The sequence below is a fragment of the Branchiostoma floridae genome, chromosome 2 (assembly GCF_000003815.2).
Source record: "Branchiostoma floridae strain S238N-H82 chromosome 2, Bfl_VNyyK, whole genome shotgun sequence".
NCBI classification, from domain to species: domain Eukaryota; kingdom Metazoa; phylum Chordata; class Leptocardii; order Amphioxiformes; family Branchiostomatidae; genus Branchiostoma; species Branchiostoma floridae.
The window spans coordinates 8,537,632-8,551,491 of record NC_049980.1 but is presented as its reverse complement, the minus strand read 5'-3'; the positions used below and the strand labels follow the sequence as shown (position 1 = coordinate 8,551,491).

Genomic DNA, 13,860 nt, shown 5'->3' with positions numbered 1-13,860 from the left:
TACCACCGTGGTGAAATCGACCCTAGGAAAATTTTAGGAAAGAAATTTTTTAAGATCTAGATGGCCTTTTGAGGCTGTAATTAGTAAAATAATCGGTCAACAATACACATAATAACCTGTTATCCTTAGACCTTATAAGAACATCACCAGTTGTGATTTAAAGTTTTGACTAGACTTCATTATTTTTTGCATTTTGCGACTTGCAAATGTAGCAAAAATTGGAAAGTCAAAAAGAGAATCATTAGTTAAAACTGAAAATATTCTGGATAAGACAATCGGTACGATATTAACATTTACATCACCACACTGGCTCATTTCTATCATTATGTCATACTTAAAGAACGCACAAATGGACCCCTTTAAATAACGTTATAGTCAGCAAAGGAAGCGATCCGGACTCATCCGATCATCGGTCATGTTCGCGTGCGGGCAGCGCTCAGCGGCAGCGCTCAAATTTTCAATGAGTTCTCACCACCAAACGACGTCGCATGTTTGCTCAATGATTGAAGGTCGAAAGTCAATAGGATAGTGATATTTCAACTTGCTATGTGCAAGGAGCTTTTATCAGATAAAAGCTCCTTGCTGTGTGTAAGAATGACTTGAAAACTGAATATGATAAAAAAAGAACGAGTTTCAAGGCCCTAATGATACATTGGGCTCCTTTATATATAAACAGAGAAATTTATGTTCGCTTGGAGATCAACATAATCTCTTGTTTTTTTACATCTTTATGTTTCAGGATTTTTGTGTGGAAAATGGTCGCATTTCTGAGCGTAACAACCTACAGCCGCATAACATTATTTATTTTGCACGCACGGTCATCGTACTTAGCGCTGCAGTTTAAATTCTATTCGCTAGGGAACGCTGTAAGATTACACCTCTTATCGAAGAACACCCCCACATCATCAGCCACTTGGTACATCCAAAATGGCGTCTCGCGTAATTCAGGTATGTCCTGTTTTCGAAATTTTATCGATTTCTGCTGTTGTTTTAAACAGTAAATATACGCGGAAAATGTACTGTGGATCTCTAGTATTATAGATTCACCAGATACGTTTGTAGGCTGATCTTTGAGCGAGGAGGCTGGCTGTGTGGCATCAAACTTATGAAGGTCAAACTCACCAGAGATGATCTTCTTCTATGTGACAGATAAATATTAAACGTTTCAAGTAAATAAAGGGATAGATTAGTGTCGTAATACGTTCTTTCACATTATTAACAATGTAATCATGATGCAATATTCTTATGATACCGCTGTCGAGCCTAGCTAACCTTACAGTATGGGGAAAGTTTCAATTGCATGCCTCATCCCTGCGTATCTGTAGTTATGCTGTGATGATTATCTATTGGAAAAATTGACTGTCGCCAAATAAGCCCGTTTACGGATCCAGCGTCGCATGCGCAGGTCAAAGGTGAAGGCCACTGACTGATAAACAGTTCTTTTTTTCAAATGCGCTGTACATGTCCAGATATATGTTGCCTCCATTGGTCAATTTGTATACATCAACAATGTCTTGTTTATGTCTCAGGGACCTTCAACTATGACCCGTGCCTCCATAGTTAGATCCTTGAACAAGCTTTGTGTAAGTCTTGTAGCCAACAGCTGTAATATGTGGAAGTTTTGTAAGTTGAGTTGATGATACTTCTTGTTTGTGTTTTGTAAACCACAGCAGGTGATGCCCCATATGAGGATGATCAAGTTCAGGTATGGAGCGAATCAGCAGGTACAAGGTGAGACATGTGAGTAGTGCTTACTGGAATGGATGTGCTTCTGTCACTCTTCTCAAATGGAAGGTCATTCTATGTCTTCTGTTTCTGCCTTGTAGTTGTACATAGTACTTACATAGATGTTATGAACTGGAAAAGATATCTACACATAGTCAGCACATCATCTACACCATCTTTTGTAGCTTTACATATTATACCTTTAATTTAGAATATAGGACTAAGGTATATCATGATATAGGTATATCATGATTGGGATTGTTTGTATCAAAGCAAGGAGGTCTAAGTAACACTTTTTTTAGCTCTGTTGTAACAAATTTCATAGCTTAGTTACAAGCAAGTCCTATTAATCTCACAAGTCAAGATAGTCAGTACTATTGTTGTGTTTTCTATTATTGATATGAAAAGCCACTTTCACGGGCAGATTCAGTTTTATAAGTGGCATTTGTTAACTAAGGTACTGTGCAAACTAAGGTACCATACAAACTAAGGCACCATACAAAATAAGATACCATTCAAAATAAGACACCATAAGGTAATATGTTCTGTTTCATGTGACTGCAGCCTCAGGAAATGCACCGCAGGCTGCACCAGCTGCCGAGGCAACGTCGTCCAAACCACACGCAGTCGTCACAGAGTACCTGGAACAGGTCCCTGACAGATATAGGAGAAAACCCATCGATCCTGAGGAGATGGAATATATCCAGGTACAATCAACTCTATTTATAAAACCCTTTGGTTGCAGATTAGGCTTTAGATGTTTCATGTTACTAGTGTGGGATTTGTATGTCATGAATTAAGTGTTGTGGGCATTGGTTTGGTTGGGTAGATCTATTCTTACTAATACTAGTAATTAAAGAATGATGAAGCAAAACTTGGCAAGCAATGAAAATTTTCTATTTTTTAGAAGATTGCTGGGAATGGTACCTTTGTATGCTATCAATGTAGACATTATTACTATCACCACAGTATGTTGCTAGCACTTATTATCACTTGACAACCACTATAAACAATGCAATGGTAGCTGGCTGAAAGTGGGAAGAATTCTGCTACATTGAACTGAACTGCAACCAGCACGACCAGATGATGAATTGATAACTGGTTTCAATTGTTTTATCCCATTGCAACTCACTGCCAAATTTATAGTTTTTCATAACACTTCTATACTGGATTCTTTGTCTTGTTCTTACAGAGAGGAGGTCCTGAGTGACTGCCAGCCTTGCTGCTATGCTGCTACAGAAAATATATAACGTTTTATGTTATGATGCAACAGGTTACAGTGCCACGGATACAAAGTTACAAATGTTACAAATACAAACAAGTGCAGTGTAGCTAAAAGATATGTTTTTGCATTTTGGCTAGAGTTGAACCGGCATGTTAATGCTAGATGTAGAGAAGCTACCAATCTTATTTGATCACCAATGGCTTATGAGACTGTGGAAAGAGGGCAGATCTACCTCAGTTCCAGGTCTGATTTACAAATGTGTACATAACTTATAATGTTGACTATATATATAAGCCCACATGTTACTTGAAAAGAAATTTGACTTCTTGCACCATACACATTCAAAGTAGTCTAGTTTTCTTGAGTATGAAAATATATACTAGTAATGTTGTATGTATTACCGGTAATTGTATGTTAGAAAAGTTACTTTTGTGTTCTTATTGGTACACTGAACGGTCTGAACTTTTGTATGGACAAAAGCCAGCACATATACAGAATGAAAGGAGCAGTTGACACAAAGTTTAGAATAAATAGACTTCCTTTGCCATAGTTTTAGATCTCCAAGCAGGTCCTATGGTGCCATAAGATAGGAGTATAGCCGGCCAAAGGGAGTCAGACGGGCACAGGAGCATACAAACTCCTAGACCAGCTTCACTCCTCTGTCAGCTTTTGATACTATCTTATGCTACCGTAGCATCTGCTTGGAGATTGAGTTTTAGATACAAGCATTGGATTTTAGTCAGTGATAAAGAAAACTTGTATTTACTTTACATGCCATGTTACACTCATAGGCATGATTAAAAATATAGTACGTCCATTTTGTTGGGAAAGTTTTACTGAACTGTTGTCGTAATACAAATGGATAATATGTTATGGTTTATAGCATTGTGATTTCTATATGAGGTTTTAGACATGATTGAACAAGGAGAGAAAATAAAACAGCACAGTATCTGTGCCATGCTTGTCACATGTTGTGTAGCTGACTCTAGGACTTTCTCCAAAACAGCTTTGAACCTGTGTCCTAGAACTCTGTTCAGTTCGTACTCTGCTTAAAGGGGCATTCCACTCCACATGAGTGTGTTATTTTCCGATAGATATTCATTTTAGGAAGTGATAACTGCATACGACTTCACATTATACGATACAGTACCCAGTTGCTCTGCATGCCTCAAAAGCATTCAGTCTTCTACTAAACTCCCCAAGTACCCTCTAATTGAATAAATCCTATGGCTGAATACAATGCAGAACTTTTAGGTAAGGTTACCAAACTAATTTCAGGTTCGCTAAGAAATTTCGTATTGTTCTTGTATTCTTTGCTATCTTAAGAGAAATTTGCCTTCTCGGTGTGCTCAGCGTACCTCATTTATTCCGAAAAAATGTACGATAAACAAAGTATCTATGCGTATAGGGAATGCATTGGTAGGGTCTGCATGGGTTTAGTGAGTCATTATTGTTTTATAAAACACATATCACGTAATTCATCCCAAGGTGAATTCCACAAAATTCGGCTGATTGTGTATTCATTGACACATTATTTATTGGAAAACAAGACTCCCTTCTGGAGTGGAATGCCTCTTTAACTACACTACACTTTTCACTACTGGGGACATTACCACTAAGCAGCTGTCAGCCAATCAGAGGATAATGCTTTTGTGTTGTGCAAAAGGAGAGCTTGTGATAGTTTTTAACTTAAAAGTCTATCGGCCAACAGATACTCTGTAAGGCTAAGAATGTTTTATTGCAATATGGTATACCGTAATATTAAAACCTTTTATACAATTGATAATTACCTAACAAGGCTGTAAGATGTATGTCTTCTTGTTAACATATTAATGGCCATTGTGTTACGATTAGATCCCTAATGCTTACATTTACATGTTCATAATGTAAGTTTTGCAACAGTTTACATTGCGATGAGCTGGTTGGTTAAAGGCACCTTGTATTGACAGGTATATGATTAAATACAAATAGACTGTACAAGTCACACTTTAATACTGCTAGATGACTTGATCAATGACACTGCAGTGGCTTGTAGCGGATTGGTTGGTAGGACTTTGATTGGCAGGTCCCAAACCATGGTATCCACGGCGACACTGCTTGGCCCTTGCCATGTGGTGGACTCTGATTGGCTGGTGGGAAGTTCTGGTTGGGAGATGGGACTACAGGCAAGCACAAACTCAAAGTGGAGTCTCCACTTCACTGTCACTGAAACAAAGAATGGACAATGGTAAAGCAAGGATTAAAGGGCAAAATTTCTTGAAGATTATGTGATGACAGATAAACTTTGTAACACCCTAAATTTGTACTGAAGACTATGAGCTGTATTTTCAGACAGATTTAATTGATACACTCACACCTGAAATGACTTGTACTCTTTTCCATAAATATGGTGGTTTCTTTTACATGCTCGAGTTGTGGCCTTCCTCAAACACGGGACCTCCTATCCAGGGGATATACTTTGACCTGACCAAAGTGAGGAAAGTCGTGTCCAGTGCCTTTCCCAAGGGCACAACATCAAAGCATATCAGGGGACTGTAACCAACATCCTAAAGTAAAGGCTTTGAGCCAAATACACTACCTTAAAGCTATGCTATGCCTTGTATGTCATGCCTTGTACACCAATAATAAAAGACATGAGAACCCCCTAGTACCTATATCTGTCATGAAGGAGGGTGTGGCTGACAGCGGGATGGGCAGGATCATGTGGCCTCGCTGCGTGTGCAGACAGAACTCGTGATGGCGGCTGAAGGACATGGTGGCCACGGCCTGGCTCGGCTTCCGGCGACACTCCTCCGCTATGTGCTCCTCGCTTTGTAACGTCACAGTGAACTGAAAAGTAGATAGTAAGTAAGTTTCACAAAAAAAATTATTTGAAATTTCGTCTTCCAAAATGGTAGGAAGATCTAAAAAAATTCAGAAGCTCCAGAAATTATAGTCGGTGATGATAGTAGCTTTGCTTTGCTATAGTACTAGCACTAAGGAGGGATGACAGGTTGAAATTCCCAGTTGCACAGCACAACCATAATTTTTCTGGCGCAACCTATAGCTAGTTTCACACTCGGGTAATGCAGCATGCTACCTGGCTCCAGGGCCAGTGGCCTACCGCTGTGTACACCAAGGATCAAAATCAGCGTTACAACCCCAAACCTGGGCTCAACATAAAATATATCACAGAAATCATTTGCGAGCTCGTAAATAGGGCCTTCAACCTGTGGCAAGCTAAAATGTTTATGGCAATCTAGTTTTGGGCTGAGGTTGTGAAATGGGCAACCGATATAAAATGTACAGGTACATTGTATTTTGAAAACTGGATGTGAATATAATTTTACAACAAAACTGGAGAGTCATACCTGCATACAGGGAACTGAAGCACCAGCATAGTCAAAGCTGCCCACAATGTCCTCTCCTATTCTGTATGCTGACTTGAACAGTGTGAACTTCCCCACTGTTCCTCTCTGGTTAGTTATGTTGTACACATCTGGAGGAAATATACATGGGTTCTGATGATGCAACATGTGCCACAAACTGGCACAATAATGACTCACTCTCCGGATTATCGTATGATTTAAATATAATGAATAGGCATATCACATAGGCAATATATATCTAACAACTACTACCTGCTATCTATGTTTATTTTGGATATCCAAAGAAAAAATAAGAAGCTTGAAATGCTGCATACTTCATTGTGTATACGTCTTCCTATTGTCTACTATTGACAATAACTTAAAAAGGATGGTTGATTCTAATGCTGTTGTGTAAGTAGTTAAAATGATGTCTTACTGGGTGATTTCCTGCCGGTGATGGTTGTGAGGACCTGGCCGGCCAGTTCTAACAGAGACCCTTCCTGCCTCTGCTCCTCCAGGAAGGGGTTACTGGGAGGCACCTCCTCGTATACAGTGGGATCTCCCAAATCTGATGCAAACAAGGAGCCATTAGGACACTAGTATCATGTAGGGTTATATTTTGCCTTGGTGTATTATTGCAGCCAGTAGGTACCCAATCTGAGTAATGAGGCTGTTTACTGTACATGCTTGAGGCACCTCCTCAACCACAGGACCACCATTTCATGTCCCATCCAAAAGACTACTGAAATCTCTTACAACATGTCCAAGCTGAGCCAACCCTGGGATCAAACTCAGGCCCATGGAACCAGATGACCAAGCAGCAAGGTTGCATTACCACTTGGCCACAGAGACATTAAGTTAAAGCAGATGTTTCGGGGTAAAATCATTACTTTCTTACCAGACTTAATATCTGATCATACAAGTGGCCAAGCAATCAAATATTGTACATTTTGAGGAAGCATAACAACATAATTGTTAAAGGGGAGATTAGCATCATGTAGTTTCTTGTTACACTATGCAGGGCTCGAAATTCATTTTTGGGATTAGGTGCACTGGTGCACCCAGCTTAAAAAATTAGGTGCACCAAAAATTTTTTGGGTGCACCACTTGAATTCAAGTAGAATGTCAGAAAAACCTAATAACAAAATATAGTTACATGCTATCAAATTCTAAAAGTACCATGACAGACATTTTTATTATCTTTCTATTCCCTTAGATGTCAAGAATATGATGTATATTAGTACACTTTGATATCTTTACATACATAAACTCAAGAAAATATTTGGGTGCACCCTGTGCACCCACAGACAATAATTGGGTGCACAGCTCCAATTTTGGGTGCACCTGGGTGCACATGCACCCAGTATTTCGAGCCCTGCTATGGATTTGACTTGTACTCTTACATATGTTCAGACAATATAAAGACCATCTGGGAACTTTGGGCTTCCAAAATAAGAAGTTTACAATAGCTTAAAAGGAATTTTGCAATTTTTTGTCAATAGATAATAGTAGATCTATGTTATACTTAAAGAAAAACTCAAAATATAATGGGGCTACAGCTACAGCTCATGCATGGTCTGATATTACTAGTGGCACCTCTTATGAATATGAGGATGAACTGAACTGAACTGAACTGAACAGCAGAGATATTTGCTACATTTGTTGTTATATCAAAAGGTAGACAGAGGGGGCTTTTAACATGTTCATATACTAGAGCTATGAGTATCTCTATAACCTCCTTGGCCTAGAAAAAGAACATGATGAAAGCATGCTTACCATAAACTACAAGAACCCTGAAAGGTACTCTCAACAGTTTGGTTGGGGCACCGACTCTCTGTGTGCCGATGGTGACCTTGTAGGAGTACTTGACGGAGTGACCTCTGTAGGAGGGAGGGGCTTCACGTGGGATCACCTCTCTGTACAAGTCTGCAGGGGGCAGAGGTATTGGTAAGGTAAAGCAATCCAATTAGTACCCTGGGAAAACCAGACTGATTCGAGCCAGCACGGGAAGTCTTCACGACTGATTCAGCACCACATGCGTCCCCACAAGTTACACTCGCCTGACGATCCAGCTGACCCCCACTATCGCTTGCTGATTTGAGCCAGTACGGGAACGGTTTGCTATCGATTAGAGAGGCCAACTGGATAGTGGGGCCGGTGCAGGCACGCGTTTGGCGGGGATCGGTAACCCTTTCCGCATAGCCTCTTAGGAGTCTGGTTTTCCTAGGGTAGAGCATCTTAGAATTTAAATTGTTCAGGCACACTCACTTCGGAGACGTATTGGCGCGTGACATGTTTAATCGAGTCTGATGAGCTGGTTCAAGTACATAGTTCCGCCACAGACGATGTCACAGGCCTAGCCTAGAGACGCTAGGCATATAAATGAACTGGATACAAGACAGGTATTCCTTACAAAGAAGGCATGTAACAATAACAATAAGACGATCAGTAAATTGTCGTAAAACGTATAAACTCTCTTTAAAAGTGACCGCTCTACAGTCCTGAAGTAGAATACAGTTGTGCTCTCGCCTATCTGAGGCCTAAAGGAGTTAAAGGTACTGTAAATGAGAACGACTTCTGGCACTGACTGCACGTTGTAGGACGTGCTGGTCATACACATAATCGACATACATAACTTGCTAAAACACTGACTAGTATCTACTGTGGTGCTGAGCCTAAACTAGGTGGTGGGTTAAAAAACGGGATAAGATAACGAACGGGTGGAATAGAAAGTTCAAGGACGTTGTTGGGCGGTGGATGGTAGTTCGTTCGAGATCTGGAGTTCTTACTCTGGTTCTCGCAAGATCTCGCGGTGTTCATCACGTGGTTTGCCCACAATTCCCCCGTATGACGTCATCTCGTCATACGCCCATAATTGTTCAGGCACACTCACTTCGGAGACGTATTGGCGCGTGACATGTTTAATCGAGTCTGATGAGCTGGTTCAAGTACATAGTTCCGCCACAGACGATGTCACAGGCCAGGCCGCAGGCAGCCAAGAAGACTCCGATGGTGGGGACGAGCTGCTTACTCGTCGGCTTGAATGGTCTTAGACCTAGTGTTCTGCCAATGGTCGTAGACAGGGCATAACGACGCCAGGTCTCCCGCTGCCGCTTGTGTTTGTGAGGGCGACGCCTGGGTCGAAGGGGAAAGCCGCTTCCCGTCTTGTCCGTGGATGACCTGTGGCTGTACATGGAGCCCTAAGAGTTGCCGTCTTGTCAAATGTGAGCGTTGTAACTGGACATTGGACAAGGATGTCCAAAGTCTTTTTTGGTGAAGGCTTTAGGGCAGGCCTTATTACATGGATGCTCGCCGTCTTGTCTGGTGAGGGCTTTCGAGCAGCATGTGGGACGTGGGTGCTCGCCGTCTTGTCTGGTGAGGGCTTTCGAGCGGCATGTGGGACGTGGGTGCTCGCCGTCTTGTCTGGTGAGGGCTTTTGAGCAGCATGTGGGACGTGGGTGCTCGCCTTCTTGTCTGGTGAGGGCTTTCGAGCAGTATGTGGGACGTGGGTGCTCGCCGTCTTGTCTGGTGAGGGCTTTCGAGCAGCATGTGGGACGTGGGTGCTCGCCGTCTTGTCTGGTGAGGGCCTTTGAGCAGCATGTGGGACGTGGGTGCTCGCCATCTTGTCTGGTGAGGGCTTTCGAGCGGCATGTGGGACGTGGAAGCTCGCCGTCTTGTCTGATGAGGGCTTTCGAGCAGCATGTGAGATGTGGGTGCTCGCCGGCTGTAGAGCAGCATGTGGGACGTGGGTGCTCGCCATCTTGTCTGGTGAGGGCTTTAGAGTGGCATGTGGGCGTTGAATCAGTTTCGTGTTGTCGGTCAAGGTTGATGCCGGATAAATCACACCTGTGCTGCGCGCCGAGTCTAGTCAGGAGTTGTTGGAGTTCCCTGGCTGGTTACTGTACCCTCCGGTGTCTCTGTTGTATGGGCAGAACTTGGCTGGATGATCCGCGTCCACTTCCGGCCTATTCCTGGCACAGAACTTGCAAGCATGTACATGGAGTGTACCCGACGCTGAGATGTGGTCGGTGACAAAGGTGTAGGTATTGGCTTGATACCTGTAGCAGTATGTGCTGCGTGGACCTCCGGCTCTCTCGATGGATGCTGCCTGCTGAAGGCCGCCGTGTGCGTGACCGTGTTCCATCTCCAGCGAGGGCCGCCGCAGATGATCCTCCTTTAGTTTCTGCACTTCGGCTAGAGTAGTATTGGTGTCAATGTTGAACAGGCCATGTTCTGCGTGAATGAGTAGAATCTTGAAAAAGTTTCTAATACCTCTAAAGGTGTATGTGGGCACGTCCAGCATGAGTCCCCTCAAGATGTGTCCCCTGTTCCAGCTTTCTATCGGGTGGGTGTGGGAGCTGAGGATGATTGACATTTCCCCCGCGACAAACTGATCGTAAGTCAATGAGTCATACGTGATGGCGGTGGTGGCAGAAAAAACGTGTTCATGAGGCCAACTCACCTCCCTAACGACCCTGTCGTGCGCCTTCCTGGTGAGGCCGCTGGTAAGTCTCTTACCTTGGGTAAGTGGGAGGCCTTCCTGGACGTGCTGAGTGTTGCACATGGGGGAGGGGGGTGGCCCTCGGCGCCCCGCTGTTCCCCTTCGGTGTGTCTTGAGACGTGCCGCAAGAACTCTGCAGGGTCGCTCTGTAGCTGATGAAAGGCCCGAACCTCCCGCAGAGTCGGAAAACTGTGCCTCGCAGGAAGCTCGGGCGCTCGAAACTCCGCGCACGGAGCCCTAGTGTGCGGCTCTTCCGTTCGGCCATCTTGAATTCGCGCTGCGATTTCTGGGATCGGAGACCTTTGACCTCCGTCGTCATCTTCAAATGCGTTGGTGGGGAGGGGGGCACGAACTCTTCCGGCCCTCTCCAAATCAGCGCCGATATCGGCCTTCATCTTTTCGAGTTGTCGGGTGACATCCAGCAGTTCTTTTTCCAGTCTTTTCGAGAGTTCTGCCGGCGTGGAATGCCATTCGAGCTCGTCGTCCTCAGCGGGTGAAGAGACGAGACGCGCTGGGGGCCGTATCTTCCTCCGACCCGCACCAAACATGTTGACTTTGGGGGAGAAACTTGTGGGTAGTCGAAAAGGTAGACGTGTGGGAGGATAATTTGGAAGTAGTCAAAGAGGGGAGATGTTCGACGTTGTTCAAAATGGCGCGTGAGAGGCGGTAGTAGGAGAGGAGAGCTGGTTCGGGGACGTCCTGGTTCTCTCAGTTCGTTCGAGATCTGGAGTTCTTACTCTGGTTCTCGCAAGATCTCGCGGTGTTCATCACATGGTTTGCCCACAATTCCCCCGTATGACGTCATCTCGTCATACGCCCATGATGATGGGAAGGAAGTTGTTGGAATACGTTGTTGCTATTGATGTTAATCTTTTGGTGCCTAGTGGCAAATACGACAGCAAGTTTCCAGCCCATCGCCTTTTAACATGAACCTCCTTAAACAAGGGATCATTTTACATCCCTCTCAAAATATGGTGCAGCCAGGGTCTCCCAGTTACATTATTAACTAATTGGAACAAGGAGCACAACTGTGAGAGCTGGTATCAACTATGCCACAGGGACATCGAATGTTATCATTACAAAAATGTAACTTCTAGCTGACTAATGGTACTTACAAGTTTTGGTCTCTCCTTTGTGAAGCTTCAAGTCACAGAAAAGGATTCTGGGAGAAGTGGACAGGACTGTGTGACCCCGCTCACCTGAAGGTCAAATACGACACATGTAAATCTGTTAAAGGTTCATAAACTCTGAACAATAATCTGAATGTAGAAGATACATTTCCATCAACTTTTGTTGACAGAAAATCCTGTTTCTTCTTTCACCTTTTTTTTTTACAAACTTTAAGTTCCCATGAATTCAATGGGCCACAGGGATAAGCCTCAAATGCTGAACCTGTGCATGTAAAAGAATCCAATATTCTTATACTATATAGTTACAGAGAAGAGCAGGACTAGGAGTGACTTGGTGTACTTGGCTAAAATACTCAAGCCGTTGCAAAGCAGCATTGCACTGCTATCTAACGAAAAAACATCATTCTTCAGTCTAAAGTTTGTCCGCTTTAAGTGTGCATGCACTAACACCTGGGACAGAAACACTGCCAGGACAGAAACACTGCTGGTACAGAAAGGTACATAGAGCTTATCACTGTTTTGTCAGATTATTCAGTTTGTCAGAAACCCAGCATTTCGTCCCAACAACACAAGTTAGGGGAGCCTCACTAACCTCTGCTGGGGATGAAGACGGTGTCACTCCCCTCCTGTCCATGTGGCACCTCCCCAGTGTCCTCCCCAGGCCACACCACACGGGCCTCACTCACACTACACTGGCAGTGCAGCTGGGCACTGGCCCAGGCCAAGGACTCACTGTCACTACTATTTGGGACAACAACAAAGATAAGAAAGGAGACACAGCCTTGGAATCAAAGTGCCTGACAAAGTGCCTCACCAATTTCTGAGTACGCATGTGAAGTTAAAAAACATGGTTGACATAAACAAAACATGACCAACAATGTTATGGATATCGACAAATAGAGCCTGAACATGTATAAAGCATGATCAAGAAAAGAACCGTTTACAAGTTAGGGGCCTTCACATTTGACCTTGCACATGCAAATATGAGCTTATGCTCAAGAAGCACATCTTACTTCTTCATAATAATTTGTACAAGTTGTATAAGCAAGTACAACTATTACTGAAATCTTCAAGTTAATTTCTCTGCATCTAACGTTAACATCATACCTATTCTATATTGTTGCAAAATTATATATATAACCGTTAAAACTAGTAACCTTGTAGAACATTACAATGATTTTGTTTACCTGTTGAGTGGGACTGCACCCTCTGGCGTCTGGTTGGTGAACGACACGAAACACTCCAGTACTTCTCCTGCCAAGTACACAGTTCTGTCCAGTCTCGCTTCCACAATGATCATGGTGACAGTTTTGTTTTTCACACTTTCCAAAATGCGTCACTCACCGAGCAAAATACTAGAAGTACTTTCACTCGGATTTCCGGACTTGAAATGGGTTCAAAAGTCAAGTGATTCCCTTAACCACTACGCATGATTGACACACAATTCAAAAGTTAACTTCTCTAAACGTTAAGTTGACGTAAAAAGGGTTCTGTTGACGTTTGTTGTTGCTTGCGCTTGCGACCAAACGCCAGATGGGGAGGGGGGTTTAAACACGTCACGTTGCGTCCGAAGTCCCTCTTTTCGGGCGCATTCGATGAATTGCAGAGACCCCTCTCTTCTTTTAGTGTCCTCTTATCAACAACTTTTGCTCCTGGCTTCCCTCGGTAATCGGCATCGCTGCAGTGAAGCGAAAAATCGCGTTGTTTTTGCCGATCTACAGAGCCAGCTGATCTGACTCTTTAAATTTCAGAACTAGCGGAAAGTTAGCAGACGATTCGTAGTGGATCGATCTCCGTGGAGGTAAAAATAGCTTCCTATTTCAACGCCTGCCGATTCGGATCAAGCCTCACACTTTGCTACAAGGAGCTCGAGGATGGTTTTCAATATCAATCATTATGCCCGTCAAAGATCATTTTCAGGCTCTCATTTTT

The 13,860-nt window shown here is 43.3% G+C and overlaps 2 protein-coding genes across 6 annotated transcripts; one reads left to right on the top strand and one right to left on the bottom strand.

Annotated features, from left to right (window-relative positions):
- The first annotated feature begins 859 nt into the window (after positions 1-859).
- On the top strand, positions 860-3,136 carry LOC118409640 (28S ribosomal protein S36, mitochondrial-like). 4 transcript variants are annotated; one of them, XM_035810809.1, is made up of 4 exons: positions 860-948; positions 1,671-1,731; positions 2,290-2,432; positions 2,918-3,136. In XM_035810809.1, the coding sequence occupies exons 1-4, from the start codon at positions 928-930 to the stop codon at positions 2,933-2,935; spliced, it is 243 nt and encodes an 80-aa protein (XP_035666702.1). In that variant the 5' UTR covers positions 860-927; the 3' UTR covers positions 2,936-3,136. The 4 variants fall into 4 exon arrangements, with proteins under 4 accessions (XP_035666702.1, XP_035666703.1, XP_035666699.1 ...); XM_035810810.1 differs by having other exon boundaries at positions 866-948; positions 1,674-1,731; XM_035810806.1 differs by having other exon boundaries at positions 873-948; positions 1,671-1,740.
- A 1,531-nt stretch (positions 3,137-4,667) lies between these two features.
- LOC118409639 (RAB6A-GEF complex partner protein 2-like) lies at positions 4,668-13,704 on the bottom strand. 2 transcript variants are annotated; one of them, XM_035810804.1, is made up of 8 exons: positions 13,116-13,704; positions 12,521-12,669; positions 11,914-11,997; positions 8,074-8,223; positions 6,734-6,865; positions 6,301-6,428; positions 5,602-5,779; positions 4,668-5,155 (listed from the first exon to the last, which is right to left on the bottom strand). In XM_035810804.1, the coding sequence occupies exons 1-8, from the start codon at positions 13,226-13,228 to the stop codon at positions 4,932-4,934; spliced, it is 1,158 nt and encodes a 385-aa protein (XP_035666697.1). In that variant the 5' UTR covers positions 13,229-13,704; the 3' UTR covers positions 4,668-4,931. The 2 variants fall into 2 exon arrangements, with proteins under 2 accessions (XP_035666697.1, XP_035666698.1); XM_035810805.1 differs by having other exon boundaries at positions 12,521-12,666.
- Positions 13,705-13,860: the final 156 nt, after the last annotated feature.

Bases quoted from the DNA above. Each gene is read 5' to 3' on its own strand.
- LOC118409640 (XM_035810806.1), top strand. From the start codon at position 928: ATGGCGTCTCGCGTAATTCAG. The intron at 949-1,670 runs GTATGTCCTGTT...TGTAAACCACAG, and splicing joins TGGCGTCTCGCGTAATTCAG to CAGGTGATGCCCCATATGAG. The intron at 1,741-2,289 runs GTGAGTAGTGCT...ATGTGACTGCAG, and splicing joins GCAGGTACAAGGTGAGACAT to CCTCAGGAAATGCACCGCAG.
- LOC118409639 (XM_035810804.1), bottom strand. From the start codon at position 13,228: ATGATCATTGTGGAAGCGAGACTGGACAGAACTGTGTACTTGGCAGGA. The intron at 11,998-12,520 runs GTTAGTGAGGCT...TTTGACCTTCAG, and splicing joins CGTCTTCATCCCCAGCAGAG to GTGAGCGGGGTCACACAGTC. The intron at 6,429-6,733 runs GTAAGACATCAT...TATTTCCTCCAG, and splicing joins CACCGGCAGGAAATCACCCA to ATGTGTACAACATAACTAAC.